Genomic DNA, 16,237 nt, shown 5'->3' on the forward strand with positions numbered 1-16,237 from the left:
AGCTTAGCCTAGTGCCTGGCCCATTTGAAGGACCTAATGAACCAGTGCTGCCTTCCCCTCACTCCTAGGGATTACAGAGAGAAAAACTAAGGTTGTTCCTCCAAACCTCATGTCCTGTGAAGACATGAATCTTATGTTGAAATTAACATAATTCCTCTCATAGTGTCTGTAAGTTTTGCTGCAAATGACAGCCAGTAAGAAGTCAAATTGAGATGTGATCCCAGATCTCCGGATTCCAAAGTAGGCCATGTATTCTGTTCCCTTCTACCATGTCTCCTGCAGTGCCTCTGGGAGGTGTGTCTTCATGCTTCTGAGGCAGATAATGAGATGGCTTGTATTCGTCTATGAACTGTGTTTTATATACCAGCCTTCAACAATTGTCACTGCCACCCTCTCCTCCTTCCAGTGCTCTTCTTTCTTCCAAAGCTCCAGGTCACTCTTACAGCTAGCCTTGTGCCCAAGCCTTTCCCCTTGTCCAAGCTCTGCTCAAAAGCACTGTTTGTAGGGGGTGGGAAGCAGAAGGACCAGATATACCCCAGGAACATGCTCTCCAGAAGTGCCACCTTTTCAACAATTTTAAAAGCAATATGCTTATATGGGGTGTTTAACACCATAATTAAGAGCTGCTAGTGAAAGCAATATGTAAGCAAGACCGTGACATGAGTGAAAAACGAAAGTGTTAGTCACTCAGTCCTGTCTGGACTGTGACCCAATGGACTGTAACTTACCAGGCTCCTCTGTCCAAATTCTCCAGGCAAGAATACTGGAGAGGGTTGCCATTTTCCCTTCTCCAGGGGATCTTCCTGACCCAGGGATAGAACCTGGGTCTCCTGCATTGCAGGCAGATTCTTTACCATCTGAGCCACCAGAACATGAGTGAGAAAGGTAATAAAAAGTAGTGCCATATCTCTTCCTGTCCCCCAGACCCTTTAAGATAGCTGGAAGATAAACCAACTTGCTACCAACATGCTGATGATGGTGACCACTCTGCCTTTGACCTCTTGTTGTCCTACCAGCTAGCAGTGGAATGGTAAGAATCCAGTACAAGAGAGAAGGGAGGAGGTGCTGGCAGAACTCTTCACTTACACTCCTGTGTGGCAGCATCTCTGCTGAAGAGCAGCATCTTCTGTGTTCTGTGTGGTTAGTCCTCGGCTACTGTCTACAGGATGCTTACACCTTGATTTCTCCTATTTTGATCTCAGCTCCAGGACTCAATCTGTTATCTCAATCTGTGCATCTAAAGAACTAGTCTTTATTTTTAGGGAAAAGTATTAATATTTAAAGAGTAATTTTTAAAAATAGGAGACATGAGACTAACCAAGCAAAAACTCTGTGGTTTCTTTTGAATATCAGATTTTGATGTTTTATCCAAGATAAAACAGAGTATTAAGGCCAAATTCTTTTTTGGAAGGTCCTTCCTAAAAATTCTATTTTCTGTCTAACATTTAAAGGCTAAATTTAGAATTTAGTGTTTACTTAATGAATCACTACAGAACAGTTATACTTGAGAGAAAAGAAAATTGATAAAGACAGTTTTTTGCTGTACTATTTCTTCTTCACCTGCAGAGCTGTATACTCAAAGTAAGGAAGTTCTAAGGTATCTTTAGATTCTAAGGTATTCTAGAATCTTTAAGTTTTAAGGTATCTAATTTAAAAATATAATTAGTTGAAAGACATTTCAGAGAAGAACATTAGTGAACACAGTCATTTGTGTTTTAAATTTAAAAGACTTTTTAAACACTATCGTACATTCTGGAGCTATCATAAGAAATGTATTTTACATGGTTACCCTGTTTGCAAACATTGACCACTCATATAACTGAGACCAAGAATTTCATGATATTGTCTTCATCCTTTCTACAGGCAATGCACACTTAGTTTTCATCTTCTATTTCATTTTCGAATGAAGGTTTCACCCTAACAAATTGATTTCATTAACTTCCAGTGGTCTGACTTACAGTTTGAAAAGGAGATGAGAAATAATGCTTCTATGTTATTACAACTGAGTGATTTTAAGGAATATTCTATTTGAGAACCACTAACAAAGATCATGGCATCTGGTCCCATCACTTCATGGGAAATAGATGGAGAAACAGTGGAAACAGTGTCAGACTTTATTTTTGGGGGCTCCAGAATCACTGCAGATGGTGACTGCAGCCATGAAATTAAAAGACGCTTACTCCTTGGAAGAAAAGTTATGACCAACCTAGATAGCATATTCAAAAGCAGAGACATTACTTTGCCGACTAAGGTCCGTCTAGTCAAAGCTATGGTTTTTCCTGTGGTTATGTATGGACGTGAGAGTTGGACTGTGAAGAAGGCTGAGCACCGAAGAATTGATGCTTTTGAACTGTGGTGCTGGAGAAGATTCTTGAGAGTCCCTTGGACTGCAAGGAGATCCAACCAGTCCATTCTGAAGGAGATCAGCCCTGGGATTTCTTTGGAAGGAATGATGCTAAAGCTGAAACTCCAATACTTTGGCCACCTCATGCGAAGAGCTGACTCATTGGAAAAGACTCTGATGCTGGGAGGGATTGGGGGCAGGAGGAGGGGACGACAGAGGATGAGATGGCTGGATGGCATCACTGACTCGATGGATGTGAGTCTGAGTGAACTCCGGGAGATGGTGATGGACAGGGAGGCCTGGCGTGCTGCGATTCATGGGGTTGCAAAGAGTCAGACACGACTGAGTGACTGAACTGAACTGATGGGGCAATGAAAATAAAGACAGACATCTACTACATAGTGGAGTGGCTAACTTCATGGAGCTTACCATCTAGTAAGGGTTAACATAACATTGTGATCTGATGAGAAAAGCTGAAAGGAATATTAAAAATGTGTTCATGATAAGATTTTTGTAAACACCTGTTACATGAGAAAGAAATGCTGGAGGTTTAGTTGTAGTTATCAGTTGTCATGGACATACCAGTTTCTTGACAGTGAAGGTCATCATGAAGAAAGATTTGTGACTATATAGCTCCCAGTATCTTTACTAAATATTGATCACTTTAGCACAAAAATAAATAAAAAGAAAAAAAAAAGATCCCAAACTTTTAAGCCAATCCACCTCGTCTCTTTCTTTTCTTCTTTTCTCCCTCCTATCTTTCTCCCCTTGGTGACAGAATAATCTGGCTTGAATTATTCTGTTTATTTTTTATTGTGATGAAATATACATGACAGAATTTACCACGTTGGCCATGTTAAAGTCTTTTCAGTACAGTCTCAGTGCTGAGTAGCCGTCAACTATATAGTTCCTGAACTTTCGTACCATCCTAGAAGGAAACTCCATACCAACTAGGCAGTCACTCCTCTTTTCCCCTCTTCCTCACCCCTGGCAACTTCTACTCTGTTTCTATAACAATGAATTTGCCTGCCCTTGATATTTCACATAAATGGATTCATACACTGGGTGGTTCTCCGTATCTGGCGTCTTTCGTTTAGCATAATGTTTTCAAGGTTCATGCACGTTATAGCATGTGTCGGTACTGCATTCCTTTAAATAATATTACATTGTAAGCATACGCCACATTTTAAAAATTCATTCGGAGAACTGTTTCATTTTAAGGGGGATTTATTCAGAAAATACTGGTAAAGTAAGTGATTGGACATGCCTTTAAAGGTTTGATTACATACGTATAAGGTGGCACCTAAAGGCTTTCAAAGAAATATGATGCCTATTTATAGAAGCTTGAGTATGATAAAAAGTACTGTATATCCAGAAACTCAGGAAATAGAACTGGGTCTGACTTATGGATTTAGGATTCATCTACATATAGATGGAAAATGAAACCATGAATGATCAATGAATGAAACTGCCCCCCCCAAGGAGCAGATGTAAAGAAAATTAGGACACAGTCAAGCAGAACTCTGGGGATCCATGGGTAAAGAACCTCCATTACCCACCCCTAGAGATGATGATAAATAAAACCTAACTCAGGTAAACCCTCAGGCTCCTCATTTGCAAATAAAATACCTTCTACTTTTTCACAAGGCTTGAAAGAAATTTAAATGAGTCAATATATGCAAAGCAGCTGGTACCCACCCCGTGGGTTGGACCTCAGTTTTGGTGGCTACAAATATTACTCTCTATATTTGTGCTGTCTCTATTGTCAGTTTCTGTGTCTTTGCTATTTCATTACCTTGTAACATCATATCCAGGACTACCTATCTTGAAATAAGCTTTCCTACCATCTTGAATGGAGAAGGCAATGGCACCCCACTCCAGCACTCTTGCCTGGAAAATCCCATGGATGGAGGAGCCTGGTGGCCTGCAGTCCATGGGGTCGCTAAGAGTCGGACACGACTGAGCGACTTCACTTTCACTTTTCACTTTCATGCATTGGAGAAGGAAATGGCAACCCACTCCAGTGTTCTTGCCTGGAGAATCCCAGGGACAGGGGAGCCTTGTGGGCTGCCGTCTATGGGGTCGCACAGAGTCGGACACAACTAAAGCGACTTAGCAGCAGCAGGAGCAACCATCTTAAAAATCAGTCTATTTTAAAATTTTTGGACCAAAAAATTTCAATGGACCCCAGCCCTGGAAGGATAATTATACTATAGAAATTCACTTTAAGCTTTCATGTAGTTTGGGAGTAAGAAGTGAAAAAAATCATTGGATATAGTGTTTTTTAAGCTTATTATGTTACCATATGTGGTGTCTTAAGCTTGTTACTACTCTAAGATCTTTGACTATCTTTGTTCTCTTTTGAAGAATTTCTTTGGATATTTTTAAAAACTTTTTCTTTTGTATTGGGGTATGTCCAATTAGCAATGTTGTGATAGTTTCAAGCGAACAGGGTAGGGATTCATCCATACATATACATGTATCTATTCTCCCTCAAACTCTCCTTCTATCCAGGCTGCCACATAACATTCAGCAGAGTTTCATGTGCTATATAGTAGGTCCTTGTTGGTTATCCATTTTAAATATAGCAGTGTGGACATGTACATGCTTTTGAAACATTTTAAAATAAACTCTCAAAAGACTTGACCACACTTTTCCATTCACTTTTAGTTCATTTGGTATGATTGTTTCTTCCTGCATTTTCTCAAAAAGCTATTAAGATATGAATCACTTTTATATTTCATATTTTTTTGCCTTTCAGAATTTTCTTTATAGTTTTCTAAATTTCTCACATCTTTGCATCTTTCAAGGGGTAAACGTTTTCAGTGTTTTCTCTTATTCAACAGTTTGATTAGTTTTGTTTTTCTGGAATGTCACACCTCTGGTGTATTTCTGTATATATTCCGTATATGAGAATGTATTCTACATTTGGGAAATATGACTTTCATTGAAACTAAAACTACAGAATGGCATTGCATTTTGTGAATATGTGCAAATTCTTTTATTCCTTGTTACTGGATGATTTGTTGTAAACTGAGAGATGGAAACACGCACAAAAAAATGTAACTCATATTCATCTGTACAATTAGAAATGATGCTGGCAATGGACTCTGTCTCCTGAAGCCTGAGCCAGAGCACTTTTCACTGGAAAATGGACAACTCATGATGTTCATGACCTAGTTCAAATTGGCTATTATCCAAATTTGGTGGTCAAAAACAGGACAGAGTCTATGGAAAGCTTCTATTGCCTGTTCTGTTACTAATTTAATACAAGAATTACTGGAATTTTTCTGTATTTTCCCATCTGTTTGGTAGGACATGCTATCTCTTATCTCATGGTCAAGTTACAGGAACTAAAGTCATTTGGAAATATAATAATAGCATTTTTTAATAATCCTATAAAAACCAATATTGACCAGTGAATATAGCATTCACTGGGACCCCCAAAGCTGAATTAACAGCATGGAGAAGCCAGTGAAGATACTTAAAGCTCAAGAAAAATTATAGGAAGAAAATGACAATTTTGTCCCTATAAGGACATAAGGCAATTAGAGGTGAGAAGTTTCTCACACTCAAAATTAAAAATGACAGAGGGAAGGTATTCCTATATGTAATGGGTAGATACTTTAAATGTCAGTAAGTTTTCTATGAACACCTCATGTGGAGAGTAATGGAGAATAAATAGCTTAATGTGCAAGGAGATTTTTTTTTAAACAAACATTGACATTTTAAAGACCTAAACCTCTTAAATGTAATGACTGTTCAAATGCAAAATTAGACAAACAGAGGCATTTGGAGATTACATTTGAGTAGTATCTTGAGAGTCAGATAATGGATGACTCAGATCATCCAAGTGGTCTGGGCTGATTCATATGTTTTAGAAGATGACATCAGATCTCTGATTTTCTCAGTGTTTTTCCCTTTGATCCACCTGGAGCATGCGTGCGTGCTCAGTCGCTTCAGTCACGTTCAACTCTTTGCAACCCCGAGGACTGTAGCCCACCAGGCTCCCCTGTCCACGGGGATTCTCCAGGCAAGAATACTGGAGTGGGTTGCCGTGCCCTCCTCCAGGGGATTTTCCCAGCCTAGGGATCATCGCCTGCACTGCATATGGATTCTTTACCCACTGAGCCACCTGGAACCCCCAAGCCACCTGGTAGTGGTAGTCACTCAGTCGTGTCCAGCTCTTTGCAACCCCATGGATGGTAGCCTGCCAGGTTCTTCTGTCCATGGGATTCTCCAGGGAAGAATATTGGAGTGGGTAGCCATTTTCTTCTCCAGATCCACCTGGTAGTGCCAGACAAATTCTGAACATCAGTGACTTTTCCAGATATAATTTGTGAAGAAAAATTTCCAAACCACCAGTAACAAGTCTAAGGTTTTGAATATATAGGCAATGGTATATCTGAATAAGACTCACTAACATGAGGAACTGGTTTCCCCAATGGCTCAGTGGTAAAGAATCCACCTGCAGTGCAGGAGATGTAGGTTTAAACACTGGGTCGGGAAGATTCCCTGGAGGAGGAAATGGCAGCCCACTCCTGTATTCTTGCCAGGGAAATGCTATGGAGAGAGGTGTCTGACTGGCTACAGTCCATGGCATCAAAGAGTCGGACTCGACTGAGAACACACACAACATGAGAAACGCAAGCCACACATGTAACTGCAGGACGTGTAGGATATGGGAATCCCAGACAGAACCTTTATAGGACAAGAATGGAAGATACAGGATTGGGCTTGGTTTATCTAGGGTGGAAGAAAGGAGCCTTCTAATTCCAATAGCACCTGAATGATGCTTCTTAGAGGACATCTTAAATCAACAAATATTATCTGGTTCCTGTGTTTGGTGCAGAGGATATAGAGAGCATATCCTTGGCCTCTGTCCTAGAAAGGCTTACAGTCTATGGGGGAAACTGACATAGGAACTAAAAGGTGGAGTAATCTGTTGTATTATAATATATCGTTGTTGGTTAGTTGGTAAGTCAATAACATATAAGAGCGAAATTTGAGGGGAGCACAGGACAGTCGGTTTCTGGCTATACTAGGATTAGGAGGCCCTCACAGAGGAGGTGGAAGTTGATAGGGCCTTGGAAGCATGTGTGGAAGTTCTAAATATCAACAAGATAGGAAAAGCATTTCAGCCAGTGGTAAGGACCAAACAAGGGAAAAAGAGATGTTAGAGTACAGATGTTGTGGTATGTTCAGAGAATCCAATAAAGCCACCAAATTGAGAAAGTAGAAAAGGATGAATTGGGAATGGATACAAAGATGTCAGGCCAACATGGCTCTCTCATGTGGTTTACATGATTTCTGTCTTGGAACTATCCTGTTCTCAGGAATACATGTAACCTAGAAATTACTGTTCTAAATCTGTGATTGGGTTTCTTGGCAGAGTGCCTATTTGGAGAATGAATAACAATAGTCTAAGAAAAGCTTGCCAACTTTTCTGTACCTGGTCCTGATCTCCTTTCCATTTATCTATATTTTTAAAAAAATTTTTGCTTATTTATTCAGCTTTGCTTTATTGCTGTGTGGGCTTTTCTCTAGTTGCAGCGAGCCAGGCCTACTCTCCAAATGCAACTTACAGGCTTCTCATTGCAGTGGCTTCTCTTGTTGGGGAGTATGGGCTCTAGATGAGGGCTTTAGTAGTTGAGATTCCAGGACTCTAGAGCACAGGCTCAATAGTTGTAGCAAATGGGCTTAGTTGCACCGCAGCATGAAGGATCTTCCCGAATCAGGGATCGAACCCACATCTCCTGCATTAGCAGGTGGAGTCTTTACTGCTGAGCCACCAGGGAAACCTCATTTTTATATTCTTACATTGCTTATAGTACTAAGAGCTTACAGTGCCATGTCCTTGATAAATTCTGTTGAAAAATATGATAATGAATCATACACACACACACACACACACACACACACACACACACGCGCGTACACATGAAGAAACTTTCACGGCTTTTTGAACATTCAGATTTAACTAATGTGCTGCAACTTTAAAAATAGTTCACTTGAATGTTGCTAGGAACATTCGAAAATAAACTTTCTGACCTTTTGTTGTTTTCCCACAGGATTGAAAAAACGTACAAGGAAGGCCTTTGGAATACGGAAGAAAGAAAAGGACACTGATTCTACGTATGTACTTGAGGAGAACACCACTGCTCAGCATCAGCTGGCGGTGCCCATGTGGGAATGTTGGTCTGGTTTGGGCTGCTGTATAGAAGAATAATGAGCCTGTTAAGCCTCTTATTTGGCTAGAATCCCTGCAAGAAAGTTAGGAAATGGGAAAATCAATACTTGTTTAGACACAGTTAAAAAGGAAAAGGGTTATCTTGATCTCATACCTTTAGCTTTTCCTTCTATATATGTTTGTCCTGCATAAATGTTATCACAAGGTGCGGAGCATTACCCTGTGGCCTTGTCCTCTGATAATTTTTAATTCATGCAAATTGAAGTATCTTTCATATAACTAAAACAGCTAACATTTGACATGACTACACTGGTAACTAGTACTTAGCAAATGCTCAGTGAATGGCAGCAGCTGCTACTCCTATTACTAGTACAAATTAATATGTGGTAAGTTCCTTTTAGGAGAAGGCAATGGCACCCCACTCCAGTATTCTTGCCTGGAAAATCCCATGGATGGAGGAGTCTGGTGGACTGCAGTCCATGGGGTCGCTAAGAGTCAGACATGACTGAGCAACTTCACTTTCACTTTTCACTTTCACGCATTGGAGAAGGAAATGGCAACCCACTCCAGTGTTCTTGCCTGGAGAATCTCAGGGACGAGGGAGCCTGGTGGGCTGCCATCTATGAGGTCACACAGAGTTGGACACGACTGAAGCGACTTAGCAGCAGCAGTAGCAAGTTCCTTTTGAGCGACTAAAAATGGAATTTTCTGGGAAATTCGAGGGTGGAAAAGCTCATATTTAAAGAGATGTTCAATGCAGTTTCAAAATGGGAGAAGCCTTGAGTTTGATCTTCAAGAAGATGAGGACATTGATTTCATGCAAAGGGAGCAGCAGCCAAAGCAGAGATGTAGAAAATCCAAGGAGGTCTTCAGGACAAGCTAAACAGGGCAGTCTGTCTACCTGTCGACTGCTGGTAAATGTGATGATGGGAAGTGAGGCTGAAAAGATCAGGGCTAGATAAGAAGGGGCTTAAGTGCCAGTCTGAGGTGTCTGGGCTTCCTTCCTTAGACAGTGAGCAACCTTGAAGTCGTGAGGCTTTGAAACCAGAGACTGTAAAGGACTGAGGGGTAAAAAGCCATGTTTTATCTAAATATCAGATGTTAAGTCTCCTGATCTTACCTTTTCTTTGTGCTTTCTCTTTGGGTAAATAGTTATTTCATGGAAGCTACATTCACTCTATCTAGTCTTGCCAATGTTTTTAAATGATTAAATTAGAAAAATTTCTGAGCATTTTACAACTTCCATTATTTCTTAAGAAACTGCCATTTTTGAAAAGTTAATCAGAATAGGAGACGGTTTATTCAGCAGAGTCAGGAGACCTGGGCTCTGGCTTCAGCTTTGCCAATAGCTCCATGGCGTTAGAATACACTTTCCTCTAATGGGCCTGCATTGACGTTAGAGTGTAATTTCCCTAAAAGGCCAGACTCTGTCGGATAGCAACATCGTGTCACCTACAATGTGCCACATGCTGTGTGGGATACTACTAGACATATCTCAGGAGAAAGTTGTTAGCAGAAACCAAATCCAGTTTTCTTTGAAGATAGTGTCTGTAACTGACTACACGTAATCTCTGGTGTGTGACGAAAACTAAAAAGGATAAAACCTCCCTCAAAAGGGAAAAGAGGTCAGACAGCCTCCCCAGGGCAGGCTGAGCTATTTGGCTTTGGCAAAAGCACCGCTCTTCCATCATCACTTCTAAAATCATGAAAATGAGAAAGTTACTCCTCACGGCTTTGGGTAGATGGCCAACATCTCTCTGAAGTACTCTTATGAGACATTTGCTTGTAAAATCCCAAGCATCTCTCCTTCACTTCTTATAATCTGAGTGCCCCAGTTTACTGAGGTGTAGCAAATTAGCTATAAACTGGTTCCATCAGCCGTGATGGTCAAAGGACAAGTCATTTAATGTAAGCCTCTGCCTTTCAGGAACCCCCTGCTCTCTGACTGGGTCATACATCATTTTTGCAGAAGGCTGGGGAAATATTCTGGCAATGTACTATCCCGTCAGATTTGGGTAATGCTTATGATAGTCTGCCATCACTGAAACCTTGCTGATGCAAACGGTTTTCAGGGCTGTTGCAACTCCATGAGGGTTGCCAAGCAACCTGCTATGGTAGCTGCCAGCTCCAAATTCAGCTGATTGGGTGTCCTTAGATAGAGTGGGGTTAGAACCAGAGCTTCCTGATTTGATCATCATTACAATGGCTGATAGAAAGAGGAAAGGAGAGAGCCTGTGCTAAATGGCAGGCTCTGTGCAAGGTATTTTGTAATGCACTGATATCCTTTTTAATCCTCATGGTAATTCAATAAGGTTAAAAGTAATATCTCAATTTTAGAGATGAGAAATCAATGCCAGAATGAATTAATTACTGAAGGCTACCCAGAAAATAAGACATGGAGTCAGTTTTCTAGTCCAGCATCAAGTGCCTATTCTTTTATTACCCAGGGAGGGAAAAAACAAAAAGCAAAAAAGAATAGATGGATAAAATTATAATCAAGACCAATAGCGGGGTAAAAGAAAAGGGAGTAGTGGAAAGAGGTAACTATCATTTTTAAAAACAGAGGCAAAAGGTGCCTGGTAGATGATCAGTTTTAAAATGGAAGTCAGTAAATATAGTGGGTCTGCTGTATTTATTTAAAAACATAAAACTTAATAAGAGGAGGTTAGGAAATAAATTGAGGACATGCCCAATTGTCTGAGGCTGCTAAAATCTCTCTCTACTCCTCATCCTGGGTCAGCTTATATTGATATAATAACTTTAACCTAGATAACATTTTGTGAGTATTTACAATGTTCTAGGCACCATTCCAGGCTCTTCATTTATATTAACTCACTGAATCCTTTAATAGCCCTGTGAGGCATATACTGTTATCACAGCTATCATGTAACTGAGGAAACTGAAACACAAAGGGGTGAAGCTCTTGTTCAGAGTTATGCAGCTGGGAGATCTGAGCTGATTGAACCCTGCAGTCTGGTGCTATAGCTGGTGCCCTCCATCACCGTGCTTACTACCACCATACTGGGAAGAACCAGCCTCATTTCCACCAATGGATAAGACAAAGGATTCAAACAGACATCAACACTGCTGTGTACAATTACATTTATTCTGATGAAAATGTTTGAAATACCATCCCTATAGTGGTAATACGCATGAAACCAAGTGGCCTCTGATTTTAGATCCCCTTGCATCTATCACCTGCCCCTAAAGACAGCTCCACAGGATGAGTGCCGCTGGATCTGTCCTATGCAAAAGTTAACAAAATCTCCTCTCTCCTGATCCCTTTAGCAGAGGCTGAAATCCTAGTAAGAAATGTCTGTTTTTTCAGCATATAAATCTGATAAGGAAAATTGGCTTTGATGAGTGTGAGCTGGTACTTTTCTCTGTGCTTTCTTGCCACCTGGGTTTATTGTGGTCATAATAACCCAGTGGATTTACTTGCTTGTCTCAAAAAGCATGTCTTCTTCATCATTTTATCTCCTGAGTTTAGACTAGTGCCTGGCCCATTATAAGTCACTCAATATTTGTTCAATTAATTATACATAACTCTTCCTATCCTTCTTTCTTAGATGAAATTTCTTTGAACCAACTGTTCGGAATTCTCATAGCCAGCAAATGTCCAAACACCCTCAGACTTCTGTCAGCTCTCACGGTCTCATGGTCAAAAACAGTGTCCTCTCTACTTCTAGCCCCTGTATCATTGATTCATTCTTGTATCCACATGGAAATGATTATGAAAAATGATGCACTCCCATCAAATGTTTTATAATCCAAGTAGAATGTTCTGCTAATTTTGAAGGGGGTGTTGGCAGGGAAAGGAATCAAACCTTGGAGCTAAGAAGATGTCCCAGCAAATAAAGAACATTTCACTTGATCCCACCTCCTAAGGAACAGTTCCAACCACACCTGGTGGCTCAGCTGGTAAAGAATCTGCCTGCAATATGGGAGACCTGAGTTTGACACCTCAGTTGGGAAGATCTACTGGAGAAGGGAGCAGCTACCCACTCTAGTATTCTGGCCTGGGGAATTCCATGAACTTTATAGTCCATGGGGTCGCAAAGATTGGACATGACTAAGGGACTTTCATTTTCACTCCACCCAAGCACTTACTAAGGTTTCCTTAAAAACAGTGCAGATCCTCACCTGAGCATGATTCTGGTCTCCATGTTAATAGAATAATATTTTTCTAGCTCCTAATATTAATTAATATTAGAATTAATATTAATTAAAATATTAATATTAATTAACTATTAATATTAGAATTAATATTATTTAAAATATTAATATTAGAATTAATATAAGAGGTTATAAAGTTACAATGACTACCCTTTTACTTCCCCCTTTCTTCTGTTCCTCCAGTTCAGTTTTCCAGAGTAACAGTAATCCCCTTCCTCTATTGCTATAAAGCCTAACATGGCTGCAAGTGGGAAGTTTTGTGTTTGTTCCTAGGGTAGAGCCATCATGGAAGAGGAAAAAGTCCTGTAACAAACATTTTTGAAGACTTAGTATGTGTTGGGAATTATTATAAGTTCTTTATATACTTATCATATTTAAACTGACTTAGAAAGGTTAAGTAATTTGTCCAAGATCAGAGAATTAGTAAATAATGGAGTTGGAACACCTAGATTCATCCTTCTCTAAAGACCTTATTCTTAAACACTGTAGCCTAGCATCACTGTGGATTAAATACCCTGGACTTTAGTCATCAAAGTGAACCATTTAGTAAAATTGCCCTTCATTTCCTGCTCTCATATAATCAAAGGAGCAGTAAATATAGAAAGATGGAGGAAAATACAGATTCTCAAAGTGACTTGAAAAATACCATAGAAATTCCTTCTTATAAGGGGAAGACCACTTATGGGGAGAAGATAAGAGAACAAATCGGTTGGCATTCCTAGTGGTAGTTTTAAATGGAAGCTGATTAAATGGGACAGCTCTTACTGAATTCTCTCAAAAGTGGGCAAGACACTGCACCAACAACTTGTGCCTTTTGGATTTCAATTTTTTATGACTCTCTCCCTTCCACATACATGTACACACACCCCACACTGAAATATCATTCAACCAATTTGTTTTGAGTAGCTTTCATTATCCAGGTTTATTGGGGTGGGAACTGGCAAGAGGTGGTTAATGACTCTTATTGTTGTACTTGAGTCTGTGTAGCAAGAATGATTCATTTTCCTAATAGCTACTAATTTCTTTTTGTTACAGAGGTTCACCAGATAGAGATGGAATTGTAAGTATTTAAATGATCATTTTTAGTAGGTTTGCATTTCAACCTATGCTAGTTTAAATTTCTTAAAGCCCCGTTTCTTTTTTTTTTTTTTTTTTTCCTGCAGGGGGAAAAATGAGCTTAAATGACTTTTCAGACCTCTCACTGTTGTAATTTTTTGTAGTAATTGCACGGGACATAAATACAGTCTTGGTCAAGTTAAACTTACTTATTGCATTCACCTAAAACCTTGCCCCAGAGCAGGCAAGGCAACTAGTCATCAATATGATGGGTCAAAAGTCAGACAGTTCCTGCAGGGGCTGCTACCATCAACTGTTATTTCATTTCCAATTTAATGATATAAGAGCTCATTATATGAGAATGCTTTTCTCCAACAGAGGCCACAAAGTCATAATGGAGCTGAAATCCAATAAAATTGAAAGAAACCTTTCCCTTTTTGCAGTTGAGCTGCAGATACATTTTCTGTATTAAATTCATAAGTAGGGAATGGTCTTGAAACCACTTATGTCTGAATTTACAGCCTGGAGGAGGAAAAAATGTCCACCGGTTTAAGAGTTAACAGGAACTCTGATTCCTCGCTGGTCACCAGATTTCTTGCTTTTTTAGAGAAGTTGGTGGTGCATGAGCTTGGATTTATCCAAGTTGTCCTCATGACAGGCTGCACCAACTTCTAAAATGACTTCCTTCAAAGCCGAATCAGATGCCTATTCAGAAGGTTCAAAAGAACAGCTGTTCTTGAAGAAGGGAAAAAAAGGGACTCACATTAGGCTCATTGGGCTGGAGTGGGAACTAAAATAAACCTGATAGATAATTTTTTTTTTAAATCACCCTTTATAATATTAGACCTAAATTGGGGTGTTAATTGCAGCTATGGTAGGAGTCTTTCTCCCACATTTAACTCAAGGTTCTTAGCTTTGGGGTGCCTTTTGCATTCATGTAGTTCTCTCCATGAAATGTTAAGGAAGTAGACTGAAATTTATCAGACATTGGGTAACACTATAATCAAGGCTCTATTCAGCAGGGGAAAAAAAAGACCCAGAAGACTCAGCTTCTCCTCACCTCTTGCTTCTGGCTCAGAGCCCTCTCGTTAACTCTGTCTCAGGTACTCTGCTTCTGTGTCTTCTCTTCGCTTCTGTCTCAGTCCCCTCCCTGAGTTCTCTTGTCCCCTTCATTCTCACCCTTGCAAGGCTCTGTTAGCTAGTCTCTGCTTTCCCTCCCTGCTGCTCCCAGGCTGGTTTGCTGTCTCTTGCTTCTCTCCCTCTGGCACCCTCAGTCTTGTCTTTTTTTTTCTTTCTCTAAAGCTCCTCCCACGCTTCCGGTCATCGTCTCTGAAGCCCCACTGCTGTCTCAGGTCTCTGCTCTTCTAGGGACCCCCTGTTTGCATCTTGAGGGGAACATGCACTTGGTGCCTGGCACAGCGCTGGTGTGTGACAGGTGACTCTGAGTATGTGCTGTGTCCATAAGCCCAGCTGTGATTCTGCAGACTCACCCACCCTAAGGCAGGGCTTCATCCCTGAGTTCCCCAAGCCCTCCGTCATTGCCACCATGCCCAGTCACATCAAGTTATTTACCAGCAGACGCGCCCTCTTTGTTCCTTAACTGGAATTGCCACGAATGTATCACTGGTCATGATTTTAGAAAAGAGGAGTTGTTTAATTTTGATTTCTCAGGAAACAATACAAACCTGTTTGGAAAATGGGCTGCACTCAAAATAAATTCATGCTCTCAGAAACAGAGTGTACAGCTTCCTAGGTAATTGGACATTGTTAGCCAGCTGCTTATTTTACCACTTGGAAATGTGCCTCCAGTTTTCCCCACGTACTCTGGGCACCAAATTTTGAGAACGCCTTCTCAGACTAGTTGCTATAGAAGTCCAAAATTTCTATTTGCATTTAGTCCCTGGAAATCTCAACCTGATTTTCTTTCAAACTCAGACTGATTTCTTTAAGACCTTATGTCAGTGGAGCCAGTCTACTTTTACATGACTGAGTAAGCTTTAAAGTGATTTCTTTTTGAATATCTGAAGTTGAAATTTATGGTTTTACTAATGTGGTTCTACAGACTATAGGTGGTGGTGTACGCACTTCATGCTTATAAATGACTTTGTCAACACAGGAGTTACACAACAGGTTTAACTGTTTTAATTCAGTTTCTGCAAATCCAGTGAAGCCCATCTTTGGTGACAAGGCTTTTGAGGTTTTGACTACGGAGGCTCTGTGGCTGGGCTGCATGTAGCAAGATGGGCTTGCCCTGCTCTACCCTGGTCGAATATGCCCACTCCTGGCCAAGCTGTCTGCCTCGAAGTTTGAGGCTTTAGGCATCTGTGTGGCAATGCAGTCTAACCCAGAGACAAACTGACTTGTGCAGGACACATTCTGAGTTTTTCCTAAGCAGTTCAGATTTCCACCTACACCTAGACTGGGGGACTGAATGTCACGGTCATTGCTATGAGGAGATCTCAGCTCATCCT

General features: G+C 40.4%; 1 protein-coding gene across 8 annotated transcripts in view; it reads left to right on the plus strand.

The window, feature by feature from the left end:
- The window catches only part of SGIP1 (SH3 domain GRB2 like endophilin interacting protein 1), a 232,570-nt gene that overhangs the window by 89,721 nt on the left and 126,612 nt on the right, over window positions 1-16,237 (plus strand). For all 8 annotated transcript variants that reach the window (XM_018045247.1, XM_005678298.3, XM_013962763.2 and 5 more), the window contains exons 2-3: window positions 8,416-8,479; window positions 13,746-13,770. In XM_018045247.1, coding sequence (XP_017900736.1) covers window positions 8,416-8,479; window positions 13,746-13,770 — 89 coding nt within the window. The remainder of the gene's footprint in view (window positions 1-8,415; window positions 8,480-13,745; window positions 13,771-16,237) is intronic.

Source organism: Capra hircus, chromosome 3, assembly GCF_001704415.2.
Source record: "Capra hircus breed San Clemente chromosome 3, ASM170441v1, whole genome shotgun sequence".
In the NCBI taxonomy this organism is placed as follows: domain Eukaryota; kingdom Metazoa; phylum Chordata; class Mammalia; order Artiodactyla; family Bovidae; genus Capra; species Capra hircus.